Source organism: Phalacrocorax aristotelis, chromosome 25, assembly GCF_949628215.1.
Source record: "Phalacrocorax aristotelis chromosome 25, bGulAri2.1, whole genome shotgun sequence".
In the NCBI taxonomy this organism is placed as follows: Eukaryota; Metazoa; Chordata; class Aves; order Suliformes; family Phalacrocoracidae; genus Phalacrocorax; species Phalacrocorax aristotelis.
In genome coordinates, this window is record NC_134300.1 from 1,220,245 (window position 1) to 1,238,548 (window position 18,304).

Sequence of the window (18,304 nt, forward strand, 5' to 3'; positions counted from 1 at the left end):
ACAAGCTGCACGTGTGTGTCCGTCTGTGCATGCTGGGGGTGCAGGAAGGGCGGGGACGCCGTGGCTGCGGCAGGGCAGAGCACCACCCCTGGGACTAGTGTCCTACTCTATCCCCACTTCTGCCCCCAACCCTGGCCTTAACAAAACGGTGCTTTGCGAAGGAACCCCTGCCGCTGGGAAGGGCACGGGGCTCGGGGGCACGTGTAGCAGCCCCGCTGCCCCCCAGTAACCCCACGCCTGGGACAAGCAGCTTTAAATTAAACCGGAATAGTGACGGTGCAAGCGCTGGGCTCAGCGTTGCCAGGGACAAGCACCTGATGGTGATGGACACCGCTATGCCCCGGAGCCTTTGGGTGTTGGGAGAGGGAGGAAGAGGCGGCGGCTCCTCAGCTTCGTGGGGACGACGTGGGGTACATCTGCTGCGGTCTCACACCCTCAGACTAGAAAGGAGCTGGGTACACCATTTGTGCATTTATTTCTTGCCACGGTTAACAGAAAGGGATGTCGGAGGAGGGCTGCTCGGGGGAGGTCGGCGCTCTGAGCTCAAATCCAGCACCCGCAGGGCCGCGGCCCGGCTGTGGGGGGAGGTGGGGGCTAGACGGGGCCGTAGAAGCGCCGGTACGCCTCCTGGAAGCCGATGTGGTCAGCCAGCTCGTCGCAGTTGGGGTTGAACTCGCACACCTCGCGCTTGGCCTCCAGTGGGTCTCGCACGACACCGTAGACGCTGCTGGGGGTGGATAAGGGGTGCAGGGGATGTTGGAGGGTCCCCAGACCCGTTGGGGCTGGAGGCTCCTGGGGGGAGGGCCCAGCCAGCGGGCCCCCTCCCAAAAGCAGGATCTTACTGTCCGTGCTGGCTGGGGAATGTGTGCCCCCACCATGTTGTCACGCGGAGGGGGGATTTGGTCCCTGGTCAAGCACTACCTGTCATAGACGTAATTCCTCTTGTGTCTCCGCACCACCTCGGCGCTGGCGCGTTTGGAGACAAAGGCTGCGGGGATAAAGCGGGGGGTCAGGGAGAGCCTGGCCGCCCCCCCCATCCCCGGGGCGGCAGGGCCGAATCCAGCCGCAGCCACTCACCTTCGGAGCTGGGCGAGTCATCTGCGCTGATGGAGCGCTCGGCGGCTGTGAGGGATGGCGCAGCAGTCGGGACAGCCGGTGGGCTCGGGAAGGCCCCATGCAAGCTGTCGCCTCGCCCTGCTCCTCCTTTGGGGGCTCTTATCCCACCCTCTCATTGTGACCCCTCACCCAGAGCCCCTCCAGCCTGGCAAAGGGAGCCCTGAGCCCTGTTCCCCTGCTTCAGCCCCGCGCCCTCCGCCCCAAGGCTCAGCAGAGCTCTCTCCAAGCCCCTTTGCTGCCTCCAGCTCTCACAGCAGAGCCCATCCCAGGGCACGGACCCCTGTCCCCCTCCCCAGTCCCCATCGCCCCCCCGGACACCCCGTACCTCTGCGGCAGAGGCCAAGGGTGAGGAGGGCCAGGAGGGTCAGCAGGGCGAGGGGCTTCATGGTGCCTCTCTGCGCGGGAGCCGTGCTCGGTGCAGCCCCTCGTCCCCGAGCGGCTTTATAGGGTGCCGCGACCGCCATCAAGGAGGGGCCCGCGTGGCCCTGCCAGGGCTATTTCCAGCACATCCGCTGGGGCCGGGAGCCACCAGCACAGGCAGCAATTGTGGTTTGGGGTAAACTTGGTTCCCCCGTGACCGGCCAGAGCCCATAGGGAGGGAAACGCAGCCCCGGGCCAGTGGAGATTTGCTGGTGGGCCCAGCCCTGCCAGCCTGGCAGCACCCAGTCCCCCAGCCCCTCGCCAGGACGGGAGACGGGGCGCTGGCGGGACTCCTCGCTGCGCTCCCCAGTCACTGACCGGTCTGTCCCAGTTCCCACCGCTGGATCCCAGCGGGGCTGCTGCCACACTAGGAGAGCTTGCCAAAACCCGTGGGGGTTTCCCCTCCACACAGGGCCAACAGGGACTCGTGGGCCAATTTCTGCCTCGGGGAGCAGCACGTGCTCCTTCTGTGGCACTGTCCTCACAGCCCCTTGCCGGGCGGACCGCCACGACCACGGAGAGGCGAGCAGGTGCCCTCGCCCTCGCTCTCCACGCAGCTCTCCCATCCCGCATCCCATGGGCAGGTGCTGCGTGCCAGGGCTGGCGCCTCAGGCGGTGCCCGTTCCCAGTAACAGGACCTCAGGAAGAGGTTCCGCACCTCTTAAAAACCCAAAACTGGGCTTTGCAAGAACAAAGTGTGCTGCTGGTGTGGGCTCAGGCACGAGCAGCAGAGAAGGGGAGTGGAGCGGCTGGAGAAGTAGAATCTCTTGTTCATCCATCCTTTTACTTCCTACCCTCCCTGAGACCCCAGCAGCGCTCAGGGTGCTCACCCTCCTCCAGTCTGCCCCTGCTGAAGTCCAGGAAGGCTCCGAGCAGCGGGAGCTCCTGGGGCTGCCTGGGGTGACATTCCTCTTTGGGATCCTGACCACTTTCCAGACTTTCAGATCCTATAAATCCCAGCCCTGTCCTGAAAAGCGGAACTGGAGGCTTTAGGGTGGAGGAGGAGAGAAATGCTGAAGCCAGAGCCTTTGTCAAACAAACCCATAAACTATAGAGTACGTAGGCCAAGCGCACACAGCGGGAGCCAAGACCGGGGGAACAACAGCTCCAATTTATTTAGATTATAATGCAGCGAGGGAAGGCTTGTTTACGACAGAAGGAAAATATGCCTAAGTCAGTCAATCGCAGGCTCTGGCTGCCTCTAATTGAAAACAGAGGTTTGTGCTCGGTGGAAATCACCACTGTTGTTCTCAGAATTTGTATTTCCCCACCGCACAGGGCACAACCTCTCCTCGGGACAGCACGCACCAACGGGCGAAGGGCACAACAGGCACGGAGGATGAGAAGAGCAGAGCACCTGCTGCCCTCGGCATATCTGGTGTCTGCTGGAAGCAGCCTCGCAATCAGCCCTTGTCAGGCTCAGTAAGACTCTCCTCATGATCTGCCCAGCCCAGAGGAAGGACCTTTTCTTCCCTTTAAAGGAACACCTCGCTTGCAGGGCTTCACTAACACCCCGCGCTGGGCGGACTCAGCGAGTCCCTGCTCCCCTGGCTGGCAAACTTCCGATGAGAGGCTGAAGAACAACTCCAGGCGGGTAAAACCCAACCCAGTTTGGTTCCGGGAGCCAACGTGGAGGTTTCACGGGAAAGCATTAAATCCCTTTGCCAGGAGCCCACAAAGCCAAGGCAGGGCCGTTCCAACCTCTGCTCGGCTCCACGCACACACGGGCGGCACATCCCCGGATGCTTCACGCTGCGTCCTCGGAGAAGCGCCCTCAGTGTGTATCTGCTGGGAGGGAAGCGGGGTTGGAAAATAACTGAAAAGAATAAATGGCACCAAGGAACTCGATGCGATAAAGCGGCTGCTGCCACGTCTGTTCTGACAGGCCGCGGGTTGACAGTTGTTTAAAGACACGGATACTGAAAAGGAACACTGCAAAAACACGGCAAGAGTCCAGTGGGGCTCTTTGCACCCCAGCTGTACAAAATGCCGTGGCAGCGTGTACCCGACTGCGGGCCTCGTGTGCTACAGCTCCCTGGCTCCTCGCTCCTGAGCACGGCGCAGCCTCTGTGCGTAAGGCACCGATTTTTCTCTAATGCGCACCCGAAATACCTTCAAAGGCCACAAATTTGGCTTTAGCAAGTTAGAATCATGCCCGTCACAGCGCTGAAGAGGCGTGTGAGTGTACAGACGTGCTGTGGCTATCAGATCTGCGGGGTTCTCCTCCCTGCTGAGCCGAGCAGGGAATAGGGAATTGTCCTCTATTTCCAAAGATCCCGATGTGTCTTTTTTTATTTCTTCACAAACTTTGATCAAAGCGTTCAGGTCCGGCAGCTTTGCAGTCCCGGCGCAAGCTGCTTCTGGCCTGACAAGATGACGGTGAGTTTGCGTGGTTGGCTTATGCCATGCACAGAGTCCCACTTCCCAGCGCGTCGTCCGCGCTTCCGAGGGGAGGATCAACACCCCCCACAAAACACGCAGACTCTCCCCGCGTCCTCACTGGGTCTCCTGGAACATCATGACGAGTTCTCGTTGCTCTTTACTAATTGCCTGGAAGGAAAACAACCACCACTGAGCTCAGCAAAGTGCTTTTCTCCACAGACGCAAGCCTTCAGGACGCAAAGGAGGCTGATAGAAAACAGAGCTTGATATACACTGCCATCCCCTGCACGTACGGAACACAACCCACAGAAACATCCCATCCGGCACACAGGAAAAAACATCCGAGACCTCCAGGGAAAACGCCCAGGCCTCCCAGGCTGAGTTTAGCAGTACTTGGATCCTGGCGAGGCCTTTGATAAGTGGAGGGCTTAAATATAGTGCAGCCGTTTGCTACTCAAGCCATGGAACAGCATTTCTTTCAGGCTGGTGCTGCAAAGAGAAGGGGGTCTTTATTTATTTGTTTATTTTTACCTGCCAGGCATGTTTGCGAGCTTGTATCAGCCGCTGCAGCTCCGCAATCCTATCCCTCCCCGCAAGCACAGACTCCGCTACCTTCCCGTTCTCTTCCTCCTTCTCCTTCAGGACCTTCCGCAGGTGCGACCTGTGCTTAAGGAGGTACGGCACCATCGCGCTGCGAACATCCTCTTCCGGGATCCCGCTGGGACGCCTGGGAACAACCGGGACGTGAAGCAATTTACCCCTGGCTCTCGATGCCTGAGCACAGCGAGGAAGTGCGCGTCTAAGGGGCGCCCCGCTGCGCAGCCCCCTGACGCCGCACCTGAAGGGATGGAAGAAATCTGCCCCAAAACTCTGCCGTTAGTTGAGGCCCGGAGACAGGCAGGATGTAATTAACTTCCCCAAAGACAGAAACAAGGAATGGGGATAACGCTTTTGATTACAAGACCCAGCCTGCCTTCAGGGTGAACAACTTGCAGTGCCTGCTGAGCCCCTCAGCAAGGCATCCCAACAAGAAGTGTTGATGGGAGCTCTGCTATCAGAACAGTAGCTGCGGCTAAAACATTCCATCAGCACTTCGAATTATTCAGAATTGAGTTTACCTCCCTTCCGGTCTCAGCGGCACTAACCTCCTCCTTGCACTGAGGAAGCATAAATACACGACCTAGAGAAGCACAGGTAAAACCTTTTTTTTGGATGTTTTAGACGTAACGACATTGCTGTTAAGATACACGAGGTTTGAAAGATTCCCTTACGGCACAAGGCCTACAGGGCACGTCGACATGACACAGGGACCGACTTTCACCCTTGAAGGAACCTGCCTCCACACGCGCACGCTCCCCGACTGCCTTCCCCAAGACCATCCGTACCATGCAGGCTCTTCCTGGTTCTTTGCCTCCTCCACGATCTTATCCAGTGAATTAAAGAGCATCTCCAGATTCCCTTCATCCTTGACCTCCTGGATCTCCTCCTGTGAAGGAAGGACACCACGGGGATTCAGCAGGACCCGAACTGAACTGACACAGGCATCAACCCACTTGCGAGCCCTCGCTTTTCCCTGGATGAAGGCTACAGCCCAGGAATCACCAGGTATTGAGTCAACACCCCGGAGGTATTTATAGGGTAGGCGGACGTGGTGCTTAGGGACATGGTTTAGTGGTGGACTTCGCAGCATTGGGTTTATGGTTGGACTCAGTATCTCAAGGGCCTTTTCCAACCTAAATGGTTCTACAGGTCTTTCTGGGGAAAACAAAGAGGTCTGGAAGAATCTCTGGGGACCACTCTTAACTTTTTGGTTTTGCTGTTCCAGGAATGTATTTGTTACCTACTGTAAGAGCTACCAAGATGATGAGGGGATTGGAGCACCTCTCTTATGAGGAAAGGCTGAGAGTCCTGGGCTTGTTCAGCCTGGAGAAGGAAGCCTGAGGGGGGATCTCATCGGTGCTTATAAATATCTGAGGGGTGGGTGTCAGGGGGATGGGCTCTTTCCAGTGGTGCCCAGCGCCAGGCCAAGGGGCCACGGGCACAAGTGGAACACGGGAAGTTCCGCCTGAACATGAGGACAAACCCCTTCCCTGTGCGGGTGCCAGAGCAGGGGCACAGGCTGCCCAGAGAGGCTGTGGGGTCCCTTCCCTGGAGACATTCACCCCCCGCCTGGACGCGGCCCTGTGGCCCTGCTCTGGGGGTGCCTGCTCATGCAGGGGGTGGTTAGAATCATAGAATGTCCTGAGCTGGAAGGGACCCGCAGGGATCCTCAAGCCCAGCTCCTGTCCCTGCACAGGACACCCCAAATTCACACCATGGCTCTGGGGGCCTTGGCCAAGTGCTTCTGGAACATCGCCAGGCTGGTGCTGTGATGCCTCCCTGGGGAGCCTGTGCCAGGGCTCCACCACCCTCTGGGGGAAGGACCTTCCCCTAATGCCCAGCCTAACCCTCCCCTGGCACATCTCCCTGCCGTTCCCTCGGGGCCTGGCGTTGGTCACCAGAGAGCAGAGACCAGCCCTGCCCCTCCTCCTCCCCTTGGGAGGGAGCTGCAGAGCGCCATGAGGGCTGCCCTCGGCCTCCTCTGCTCCAGCTGAACAAACCCAGGGACCTCAGCCGCTCCTCGTTTCCCCTCTAAACCCTTCCCCAACTCCGTGGCCTCCTCTGGACACTCTCCAGTAGCTTTATACCCTTCATGTCCTGCGGCGCCCAACGCTGCCCACAGCCCTCGAGGCGAGGCCGCCCCAGCGCGGCGCAGAGCGGGACAATTCCCCCCCTCGCCCGGCTGCGATGCAGGGCTCGGTGCCCCCCAGGGCACGGCTGGCTGCCCGGGCACGCTGCTGGAGGAGTCTCTTTCCAGAGCTCCCTTCCACCCCCCACCATTCCGCGGCTCTGAGGGACCCCCGCGGGCCGGGCGCCGCCCCCGCCGCGAAGGCTCTGCTCCCCCTTTCACCTTGATGGACGTCTGCAGCTGGGATATAAACTGATCGTAAATGCTCCTCGTCACTTCGGGCTGCAGTTTGTAGAAGCACCGGTAGCAGTTCGCGAACCGCTGGTAGCTGCGAAGCGGGAGGGGCGGGGGGGTCACCGCCGGGCCGGGGCCTCCTCAGGCCGAGCCCCCCCCGGGCGGCGCCCGCCGCTCCCGCCTCACCTCCCGGCTGCCACCAGCTTCTCTAGGAAGGTGTCCACCACGGTGTCGAACACCTGGGCGCGGCCCGGCGCCGCCGACACGGGCGAGCCGCCATCACCCCCATCGCCGCCCGCCGCTGCCTCCTCCCCGCCGCTCCGCGCCGCCGCCATGTCCAGCCGCCCAACCGCCCCGCCGCCAACGCCCATTGGCCACCGCCACGGCGCGGCGCCGCTACCATTGGTGGTTGCGCGGCGGCCCCCGCCCATCCCGACTGCGCATGCGAGGATGGGCAAGCTCCACCTCCTCTGCGAAGACGAGCGGGAGGCCCGCCGGGGGCGGGGCCTCCCGGGAGGGGGCGGGACCCCGGGAGGGGGCGGGGCCTCCCAGCTCGCCCCCCAGGACGGGGCAGAAGGGCTTTAAGCATCAAAAAACAGTAATAAAAATCACGGCGGGCTGACACACGTCATCGGCCGCGTCACGGCCGGGAGCAGCGAGCCAGCCTCTGCGGGAGAGAGACGAACATAACCCTCTGCTGAGATCACTGTGCAAACCCCCCCGAGCCTGCCCGCCAACTGACTGCTATTTATTTATTGAAATATAACGATCAAACCTGAGGAATTCGAAGGGGAAAGAATAACCCAGGTTCAGCACAGAGAGGGGAAATGCAAATTCTTCCCCCTTGCTAAGAGAGTGCCTGCAAGAGCCAACCACGGGCTGTAAAGCAGGACCTGGGCTCACAGGTCACCTACAGTTGCCCCGCCTTCGCCTGGTTTCTCTTTAAATTTTATTATTTTTTCTGGCGTGTTCAGCTTTGTGTGCAGTCACCATCGTTGTTTGGTTTTTTTCGGGCAGCCTCAGCTGGGCAGGTCTCTCCTGGCGCTACTCAGAAGGTGAAGCATTAACACCAAGCATCGCCATGACACGACAGGAACGGGCAGACGCCCTTGGCAAGCGCGCTCACCGAGACTAACGCGCTGCTGAACTCCGGTGTCAAACTGAAGGTCTCTGAAGTTTATTAGTTATCAAGAACTTTGCTGGTTAAGAGAGGACTATCAAGCTTGAGAGCATCTCCCGGTATTTGTGCCGTCTGCCACTCCCGTGACACACACCGACAGTTACCCTGCTGGTCATCAGCACAGCCTGATTATTAGTGTTTCCTTTTAATACTGGTATTACTACCGCCTTTGTGCGGGAACGGGGCTATGGTACACTTGGGATACCTCCTTGTAATCTCACAACGCCGCTGTTCCCCCTTTTTAGAGCAGACTCCCCTATTACAGAGCCAACCGGCATCACCTTTTAATCAACCAAACCACGACAGAGAGCAGCTTGCAGAACACACAGCTCAAACAGCTCTGTCAGCGGCTCAGGCATACATCGCCTTATTTAACACTGCAGAAAACACAGGTGGGATTAAAAGGCCTTTGATGACTCATTTGCAGCCCCATTAAAGGGTAATGTATCTTATAACCAAGTTCTGCCCTTAAACATAAAAGTCTCTCTCCAACTTCAGCAGCATCTGTCCATACTTGTTCCACCTCCAGCCTGGGCCGAGCTGCAGACGGTGGGAGGAAGGCAAGAGCCGCGCTTAGCGAGTCCCAGGTGAAAAGACAGCTAAGAGCCTGGCAGCAGCCACAGTTCGGCAGGATCAACGCCACGACCAAGAATTCCTTGTTACGGCGCCGAGATGAACAGAGGCGGCGATACATCTGTTACGGGGAGGTGTTCTCTCTCACCTCTCAGACACACAACTAAGCGGAAAGAGCGCCGTGCGTGGGCTGGCAGCGCGAGGGGCAAATCTCAAATACCGAGACCAGAAGAGTGAAGTCAAACAATCCCTTTGCTCCTCCTCCCTCCCAAAGAGCTGCCTCTTGCTTCAGCACTCGACTGCAAGTTTTCATCTGGTAAAAGACACAGACCGTAGCTTACAATTTTGATCCAGCAAGAGCGTGCAAAGCATAGTCCTTGCCCTTCCCAAACGGGATAAGCAGGATTTGAACTTAAATTACTAGTGAACCATTACTTCTTATTCAATATGAACATGCCAATCAGGTTTGAACTGGATCAAAAGCCAGTACAAGCTTTTTTTTTTTCTTCCCCACCTCACACCCAGCTGGAGCTCAAATCACGTTTGGTTCTCACCCCGGCCGCTGGCAGCACAGCAACCCGACACTTCTAACCTCTGCATTTCTTTGTGCTTAAACTAACTGAAGGTGGGAAGTGGCAGCAGCCACCCTGACCGTGCAGTATTGACACTCACATTGAACAAGGCCACGGAACAACCACTCAGTCCCCCAGAAATCAGAATAAGCTTCCCTAAAATAGAAAAAATTAAATAACAACAGATTAAAAACACAGGTTAGGTGTCAAAATCGCCATCGGCTAATTACAGTCAACTCAACCCGCCGATCAGCCAGCTTGCTGTTTGAAGGATGAGAGATAGGAAACATTTTTGAAGAACATACAAAAAAAAAGGTATGTACAGATCTATTCGAAATGCAGCAAATCAGGTCTTAAGTGGTTCCAGGTTACTCTCGTCTCACATCTAGAAATAAACGTGGGTGATTGGAGAACTTGACTTGTCTATTCTACTCTTCCAGCTTCCCACAGCGCAGCTGCAGTCAGCGCCCAACCCACCAGAGGGCTCTGCTGCAGCCTGTTAGGCTCGCTTCCTCGGAAGTTTGGCGAAGTCTAGAATAATTTAAAGAATAAACTGGCTTTTTGCTTCAGCCAGTAAGTCTTTAATTTAAAAAACAAGAGGGAATTAAGAACTTGCCAGGATGCGCTCACGCACCTGGCTGCTCTTGAGTGAACTGTCACAGGTAAACAGCATCGCTGAAGGTCCCGTTTTGATGGTTTTAAGCAGAAACAGCAGCAGAGCATCGTATTACAACCAAATCTAAAGAGGTGAAATGGCAGTTGCTCTTGTTCCTGCCTTGTCCTGTGGAACCAGCGAGAGACAAAGGAGAGAGCAGCTGCCTCTCCTCCCGAGCCTTCCACCGCAACAGTCCAAATTCAGAGGGTTCAAAAGGTTTCTCTTCCAACAGCTGCCTCTACCAATGTCGTGAATCCACCAGCTCTGGGCGGAGGCTCAGCTTCTTCAGAGTTTCGTACCCCACCACAATGACGATGGTGGAAGGAGTGGCTGAGATGATGCGGGCGGAGAGGCCTTTCGTCAGGCCCCAGGGGCCTTCCTCTGCCATGAGCTGTTTGAAGGTGAGGATGATGGAGCTCTTGCCTTCCACCTGCAAAGCCAGAACAAATATTCACAGAGCTGCCACACTTCATGCTGAGCTGCCCTGGGTTTCTGCTCCAGCTGGAGACTTTAGACACTACAGATCAGCCAGTACAATAACCTTGATCTGGTCTCCAGAATTGCCAGGGGCAGGAAAAAAGAAGTCCTAAAGAGGCAGCAGTAAGTGGGATTCTTAGACCTGCCTCCTCCTCCTTCCCATCCGCGCCATCTAGAAGGGGCTGGAGCAACACGACAGCTCGAGTCTTACTAAAACTGACACTGCTAGAAGCACCTCTGCTTTTCTGAAGGATGCCACATCTGCTGGGAAACCTCATTTGCACAGTCCAGGTAGGCGAAGCCAGCCTTGCTACCTGAGCTGCCTCCTATTAATGCCAAGTGCAAGTTAAGCACCATGACATCTAGGACAAAACAATCCAGGAACAGAGAGAGACGGGGAGTCGTTTACTGAAGCCACAGAGATCAAAGAGCTGAGACCGAACCCCACCCCAGCGTCACGCTGTTGTTGCGGACAGACACGCCAAGCAGGCTGAGCTCTTACCTGCACCCGAGCCCTGACAACATCCATGGGGTTGGTGAGCGTGGAAGCCGTCGCGGCCGCAAGTGGCCCCGATATAGCTTGGAGGAGGAGGTGGGGACAGTCTTTCGGAGTCAAGCTAGAAAGCTGTTCTGGGAACAGGAGAGAGAGTAAAGTTTCAGACAAGTGGCTCCTTATCAGTCCCTTAACTCCACCTCCTAATTTAGACTGATCTGCAGCGGGCAGAACCCCTGACTTACAACCTGTCACCTCCTCCCACAGCATGTCTAAGCGGTGCTTTCTACAGCAACCAGAAAGTCAGCAAAGCGCAGGAAGCAAGCCCGCAAACACCCTGGCGGCTTGGTGCTCCATCGTACAGCCTCTGGTCTGCTCAAACACCAGCTCTCAGACCTGCTGGGCAAAACCAGGGCAGGATAAGCTTCTATGTCCCCAAAAGAGAGCTCAGAAACATTCACGCCGCCCTTTAAAAGGCAGGGGGAAAACCTTTAGACAAGGCTATCAGAAGTTGTCTGCAGAGATTCGCACAGATCCAGAGAGCTGTCGCTACCACCGAACACACCGTCCAAGAGATACCTACAAGGCATCCTGCTATGTACTGCTCATGCCGGGGATTTCCTCATTCTGCTCCTACTACCTGGCAAGCAGGAGCTGAATCTCCCACACTTTTATTGGTTAACGCTGTATGGAAGGCAGTCCAAAAGTCCCAGTTTATTTGGATGATGTGGTGGTTGTGTCTATCTGGCACGAGGGAAGGAAGCCGCTCTGCTCGTGACCCAGAACGCTGATGCGAACCGCTGCCAGCAGCGTACTTTGAGCCCTGAGGAAGGTTCAGTGACCCCTGCTGCCGCCAGCCGGGAGCAGCACGCTATCCAGGGACAGGGGACCAGAAAAAGCAGCCAAAGAAGAGATGCATTGACAGCTGGGGCTTACATTTAACATCACCTTGATTTCCATGGCAGAAGACTAGGAGAGAGAGCAAACATCTGAAAGAGGCAAGCTCCGTCCTCTCCATATCAACTTGCCTGTTCTTAGATGACTTTTTGTTCTTTTGAACCTTTCTGGCATGAAAGTCTTATAATTAACGCAGCGGATTTTGGTACTGAAAATTGTTGACATGGAGAGTGAAGGGAGCACCCCCAAAAAGTTCAGAGACACCAACATCCCAAGCTGCTGCTGCTGCCACTGAAATGCGGCAGTGGGGCGTAATCAATGCTCCCCATTGTTACCAGAATGCGCCCTCTGAAAAGCAAGCGAGACATTCGAGACACCTGTATTTTTCGAAGCAGGTGATTTCTAAGATATGCTTTAAGCCTAGTACAGTGAAATCTAAGCCTCTCATTATCATCGCTTTTAGGCAGATTGCTATTAGGTAAATATTAGTCTAAAAACCACAGGCAAAGCTGCATGACAAATCTAAAGGATTATCATGGGTGGGGGAGGCAGAAATAAATCTTATCTGCCCAATATCTTCAGTATTTGGGATTACCAGAGCTGAGCCTGGGAGAAAGAACACGCTGTTAAGCGTAGTTTTATATCACAAGCCTTGGTGCCAGTTTTAAAGCTACAGAAACCGAAGCATGATCCTAAGACACAAAACCACATAAGATCTGGCCTTTGTCTCTGCCTGTTGTTTGGTTTTACTACGAGATTTGTGGCTCTAGAAGTCTTTTTGCCACATAGGAGACTCCTGAGTCCACGTGAGCTGAAAGACGAGTCATACTTACACGGCGGCTTCAAAACTCTGCCCAATGCCAGACAACAGCCTTCCTCACTTCCATGCAGAAAGTAAGCATTATTTGGGATTAGCGGAAGAGAAAGTTAAAGTAGACCTAGAACCACCCAGTTTTAAGTCCTCTAGCACTCAGACCCCTATTCTTTAACTCTGCATTTAAAACAATGCTGCCCCGTTGAAGTTCCACCCAGGATCTGCAGAATGGGTTTAAACTGGACAAAGCTATTTGTTTCAAGACAAGTAGCTTGGTTCTGCTCCCACGGCTTTGGTCCTGCTCCCATCCCAAATCAAAGAGAGAGCAAATCACGCTGGGTCCACAGTTTCAGAGTTGATCTGAGGGACTTCTAGGACTTCTGGGGTAAGACATGTTCAAAGTCTCCTTTCACTTACCGGCATAGAAGTGGTAGAAGGGCCACCAGACTGCACTGTTGGGAATATAGGTGAGCAGCGAGGCCACATAGCCCCTGTAGAAGCCTCTAAAGCCGTCAGCCTTGAAAATCTGTACAATGATGTCCTTGGTTTGGCCAAAGACCAACATCCGCTTGCCGTCTTGGTTCTGCACCTTAAACCTGCCCATGCTTTCCCCCTTCCTCTGCATCATGAGATGCTGGGAGATCACATCGATGGGCACCGTGATGCTCTGGGCCACCAGGGAGGCTGAGCCGCCTGCCACCAGAGACTTCACGGCGTTGTTGTTGTTGTACCGCGACACATACTTCCGAGTGAGCTCATACGTTGTCACGTAGCACTGTCCAGAGATCAGGGTGAAAGTGTTGACCAGAAAGCCACGGTAGAGCCCAGCTGTCCCTTCTGTCCGCAGGATTTTCACGAAAGCATCAAAAGTCCCGTTGTACAAGCTCTTGCCCTTCTGAACCTGCAACCGTGTCCGGATGAGCGTGAAAGGGTAAACACTCACCCGGATCATCATAGTCATGCAAATCCCGAACACGTAGAATTTCCTTTTGTCCAGGTGCTCCCACTCAATGATGGGGATGTTGCGTTTGTCCTCCATGGCTCCTGGAAGTGGGGTAGGAGGGATGGAACGCCCCAGATCTACCTCAAAAGCACAGAGCAGATCCAGGCGCAGCCCTCCTATGTTGACTGACTAGGTTGGAAGTGCTGGCATCTGAAACGAGAGACACTTTTTGTAGACAAAGCACCCGAGCTCACCAAAGCAGCCTACGTCACCTAACTTTGCTCTGTACTTCAGGAAAAATCAGAGAACCTCTGCATAAACCGTTCCGCTGGCAGAGCGGTGGGACTGTAACCTCAGGAAGCAGGGCCGTGTCACGTGGCTGATGGCGGCACCTTTTGATGTCACCATGGCTACTTGTTAAACTCTAACAGCAGCCCGCACACACACAGTTCTCACTACGGTCCAGACTACTCCGCTGCAAAGCAAAGCCTGCCAGGCTTTGCAAAGCAGTTTGAGGCCTACAGAGGAAGAGCGCTGCTCCCACAGCAAGCACTACCTTTTAACGAGCGCGCAGGAATACGAACTGGCAACCAAAGCAGCTTCTCCCAGTCATTCCGGGTCTGTGATGCTCCCAGATGTCAGGACATCACTTCTCAGTTCCAGGCTCTGTGCAAAGAAGGAAGGGACAAGTGTCCGTTTGTGTTCCCAGATTCCCTGCACAAATTAGACATGTTTTTTTCTGGGCATTTCCATTTCAACCTTTCTAAAGCTGGAGGGTGATGCAAGCCAGGGAAGGGAGAAGAGGTAGGTGAAAAGAGGAGCAACAATGGGAGAACAAGGCAAATGCAGCCAGCCATGCAGAGCCTCCACACTGATGACAGAGACCCTGAAAAGGGTTAAAAAATCACAGGCCAGGGATCTCTCAGCTGAGCGGTGCCTAACTGTGCTTTTCAGCTAAGGGGAGCAAAGTTCATCCTCACTTCCAGTACTGCATCACCGCTTCTGGTACGAAAGCGCTCACAAACCCGCCATCCTTCCAATTCTGGCAGCATTCAGAGGACCAAGGACTGAGGGACAAGGCAGGGATATCCTGCTTCAGCCTCTTCCTGCAGTCCCTTCCCGAGCCCAGCTCCTGCCCCTGATGCGCTATCGCTGTGTCTCATCCTGCAGGCAGCCACGTCCCAGCAGTCACCAACAACTGCCTCCCCAGGACAAGACTCTCAGTAGCTCCACCCGCCTCCCTTTTGGCTGTAATTTGCTCTAACCTGGTGCATGATTAACCAAGCTTGGAATAAGCTAACCTCCTTGCAGGGCCAGGCATATACAAGCAAAAAGAGAAGAGCATCTCAAAAATCACCCCAACATGAAACTGGTTATTTCACTGACCACAAGGACTTTCTTTCCATAACAAAAAAGCCTATAGGTCTTCAAGAATAACCGACTGCTGAATTATTAGAGAGGGCTTGACTGCAGCTGCACGACAGCTCATATTCCAGGCTCTGGCAAATGGGTACTCAAAGCCCGTGCACAGGCACGGGCTGAACTGTTGGAAAGCAGAGCAACGCCAAGCAGCTCCACTTGCGAACGCAGAAACTCGAGCGAGTGTGCCAAAAGCAGAGATCTGAAGACAGATTCACTCCGAGCCCAGACCGAGTGAGAACTCAAATCTAACAGGAGGCGCAGCCAACACCGTGCACCGATCCGGGGGCCATTTTACGTTATCAGTATAACGCAGGAAGGGCACAGCATAAATGTCTCCAAATTTCAGGCTTTGTGAAGAGAGCTCAAACAGGCAAGAGCCATTTGGTTAGAAACGCAAAACCAAAACAACGGGCAATTATTTACCTTTGGCACAGAGAAGAAATTGTGGTTATGAAATTATGGGTGGGGAGGGTGCTATTAACAGGCCATTTTATTGCCTATCTGCCAACAAAACACTTGCTTAACATCAGCAAACAGCGTTACAGGCTGCCGAGGCTCCTGCTGATGGAGGGTGAAGTTAAAAATACTCAAGGGCATCTGGGTCCAACAGGGAGGGTGGGGTAAACCCTGCTTTTCCTAGTACGAAGAAAACTACACTTCATTGTTGCAGTCAATTGGCTTGACAGATAACGCATAACAAATGCCACAGCTTGGCTAAACAAAAGTTGTATTGCTTTAATTATAATTGCAGTATTACTGGTTCACTAATACAGGCATAATTAAACAGCATAAACCTTCCTGCACAGGAATTATCTGCACACAGAACCTGTGAAAAACAACATCTTGTTTTTGTTAGGAGTCCCACTAGCTTAGTATTTCATGAAATAAAATAAAATAAAGCCTAGCCAATGCAATTTCCTGGTGAAGCCTGAGGTTTTAATCCACACTCCAAATTTCTCTGCCAGCCAACAACTGAACCATACGTAACAGAGCTCCCCACATGAAAGGTAAGGTGTACCTGCTAAGAAAAATCCTCATTGCTGCAACAAACAAATAAATAATAATAATTATTTTTAAAGTATCCTTGATTTTTATTTAGTTTTATGTGCTGTAATGCTTTGTTTTTAGAATTTTAGCCACAACCTCCTTAAGGAAATAACTGTCCTTTCTTTGGACTGTAACAACTTCCATTCAGGATCGAAATTAGAAAGACAATGTCACTTTAATCCCAGGGCGAGCAAGCAATCAAAGCCACGAGTTCCTCCTGCGGGGAGGTGAGAGGGAAGGCATCCTGGCATCACCAGGGATGCTCCCATTTGACCACCGCGGCCACAATTCTTGCTCTGCCAAGACGAGAGTTTTGCTCAGAGCATTTATTTTTCCAGAAATTAAATCGAGGGCTTCGCTCAGAGCAGCGACCCTGTCGCATCCAGTTTCAGTAACTCTCTGATGACCTTTCAAGTAATTCTGGGGAGATGGATATAAAAGTAATTGCTGAATCTCAAAAGAACTGACCTGCCCTCCAAAGGGAAATACAAGTACCCCAGCTTCCCTCCGAGGCCACGGAGCTTGTGCTTGAACAGCTGCCGCACCAGAACTACACTTCAACAGATCTATACAGGTGGTGACTTCTCACCACGAAGAGAAAAGCATTTCTTGAATTTCTGCCCAGAAATTAAAGGAGAGGATCACCACGCAGACTACCTGCTTCTGCTCTCTTGCTAGTTTGCGGTTTGACTTACAGGATTCAGCTTCAGTCTTCTAAACACAGACCGCAACTTACTATGCGACCCTGCCAATTTATCTCCTTTTGAATGCAGCCCCACCAGTCCGTTCTCCAAACGATTTCTGCTGCAGCTGGATCTAAATATGATTCTTTGGCAAATAAAGACAGGCCTTTGTGTACCCCTGACCAAGGATGTCTCCTGCCCAGCATACTAATGACCTAGCACGACGGCCTGGGAACCATCCAGAAGCAGGCGGCGAGTCTGCCTTTCTAAGCCCCCACCGCTATACGCGGTTGCCTGTGGAGATCCTCTCAAGTGGGAAAGCATGAGATCAAACAAATCCACTACAAGTCTCTCAAATCTGAAGCCTTTTATCTGTGCCACGTTACGCCGAACCTGGTCTAAGTAGGCAGCTCCGTTTTCAAAGTCTTTACTGTTGGACTCCTTTAAATTTACCCCAGGATGGAAGCGGGTATAAAAACAGCCTCACTGAAGATCTGCAGTTCCTCCATGAGCAGTTGTCTCTCTGTAAATGAGGAGGCAGAGACACTCTAAGGCCAGCATTTCCCAACACCCACAGCCTTGCGCTGCCTTCCCCCTACCTCCTGTATGCAGGGGGCTGTGGGCAGGGGGCAGGCAGCCGGTGCAGCAAGCTGCCCTCCTACCTTAGAAGTAAAGCTATCGGCGCTTGTGTTTGGCCAGAGACAAAAAAACCAAACCAATTGAGGTGTTTTAAAGGCAGCGAACATGTGCAAAGTTTGGCACAGGACCCTCTCAAGGTCACTGAGTGGGTTAGCAGTTGTGCAGACAAGGGCCACGGAGTTGGGGAAGGGTTTAGAGGGGAAACGAGGAGCGGCTGAGGTCCCTGGGTTTGTTCAGCTGGAGCAGAGGGGGCCGAGGGCAGCCTCATGGCGCTCTGCAGCTCCCTCCCAAGGGGAGGAGGAGGGGCAGGGCTGGTCTCTGCTCTCTGGTGACCAACGCCAGGCCCCGAGGGAATGGCAGGGAGATGTGCCAGGGGAGGGTTAGGCTGGGCATTAGGAGACGGTCCTTCCCCCAGAGGGTGGTGGAGCCCTGGCACAGGCTCCCCAGGGAGGCATCGCGGCACCAGCCTGGCGATGCTCCAGAAGCGCTTGGCCAAGGCCCTCAGAGCCACGGTGTGAATTTGGGGTGTCCTGTGCAGGGACAGGAGCTGGGCTTGATGGTCCTTGCGGGTCCCTTCCAGCTCAGGGCATTCCATGCCTCTAAGAAGCCTTTCCCAGCACCTGGGCTCACGTCGCAGGCGCGGCCCCCCTCTGCCGCAGCTTCAATTCCTGCAGCCCCGGAGGCGCAGGGGACCTCCACCCCTTCCCCCCCGCCAGGCTCCTCAGTGCCGCAGCACCCGCCTCCTCAGGCAGCGGCTCTCGCACCGAACTGCGTCCTCCGGTCCCGCCCCAGGGTCCCCGCCCCCCTCCGCGGGACCCCCGCCGGGAGCTCCCCGCGGCTCACCCGCCCCGCAGCCCCGCGCCCCAGGCCCGGCCTCCGCTGCCCGCTCACCTCAGGCCGGCGGGCGGGAGCCCCCCGCCCCGCCGCGCCCCGCCGCCGGCCGGGCCCGCCGCCCCATGGCCGCTCCCCGTCGGCGCCCGCCGGCCGGAAGTGAACGGCGGCAACGGCAGCTCGTCGGGACCTCGCGCG

The 18,304-nt window shown here is 55.0% G+C and overlaps 3 protein-coding genes across 6 annotated transcripts; all 3 read right to left on the bottom strand.

Annotated features, from left to right (window-relative positions):
• Positions 1-504: 504 nt before the first annotated feature.
• Positions 505-1,562, bottom strand: BGLAP (bone gamma-carboxyglutamate protein). The gene is made up of 4 exons (XM_075075135.1): positions 1,442-1,562; positions 1,078-1,122; positions 922-988; positions 505-727 (listed from the first exon to the last, which is right to left on the bottom strand). The coding sequence occupies exons 1-4, from the start codon at positions 1,500-1,502 to the stop codon at positions 595-597; spliced, it is 306 nt and encodes a 101-aa protein (XP_074931236.1). The 5' UTR covers positions 1,503-1,562; the 3' UTR covers positions 505-594.
• Positions 1,563-2,626: 1,064 nt separating this feature from the next.
• Positions 2,627-7,326, bottom strand: PMF1 (polyamine modulated factor 1). Its single transcript, XM_075075144.1, has 5 exons — positions 7,067-7,326; positions 6,869-6,974; positions 5,304-5,404; positions 4,450-4,645; positions 2,627-4,086 (listed from the first exon to the last, which is right to left on the bottom strand). Exons 1-5 carry the CDS (start codon positions 7,309-7,311, stop codon positions 4,033-4,035), a joined length of 702 nt encoding a protein of 233 aa, XP_074931245.1. The 5' UTR covers positions 7,312-7,326; the 3' UTR covers positions 2,627-4,032.
• A 993-nt stretch (positions 7,327-8,319) lies between these two features.
• SLC25A44 (solute carrier family 25 member 44) lies at positions 8,320-18,304 on the bottom strand. 4 transcript variants are annotated; one of them, XR_012657464.1, is made up of 7 exons: positions 18,167-18,298; positions 17,030-17,159; positions 14,041-14,150; positions 12,959-13,694; positions 10,840-10,967; positions 9,306-10,290; positions 8,320-8,946 (listed from the first exon to the last, which is right to left on the bottom strand). XR_012657464.1 is itself a non-coding variant. In XM_075075142.1 (6 exons), the coding sequence occupies exons 4-6, from the start codon at positions 13,578-13,580 to the stop codon at positions 10,099-10,101; spliced, it is 942 nt and encodes a 313-aa protein (XP_074931243.1). In that variant the 5' UTR covers positions 13,581-13,694; positions 14,041-14,150; positions 17,090-17,159; positions 18,167-18,298; the 3' UTR covers positions 8,320-10,098. The 4 variants fall into 4 exon arrangements, 3 of the variants coding, with proteins under 3 accessions (XP_074931243.1, XP_074931241.1, XP_074931242.1); XM_075075142.1 differs by having other exon boundaries at positions 8,320-10,290; positions 17,090-17,159; XM_075075140.1 differs by having other exon boundaries at positions 8,320-10,290.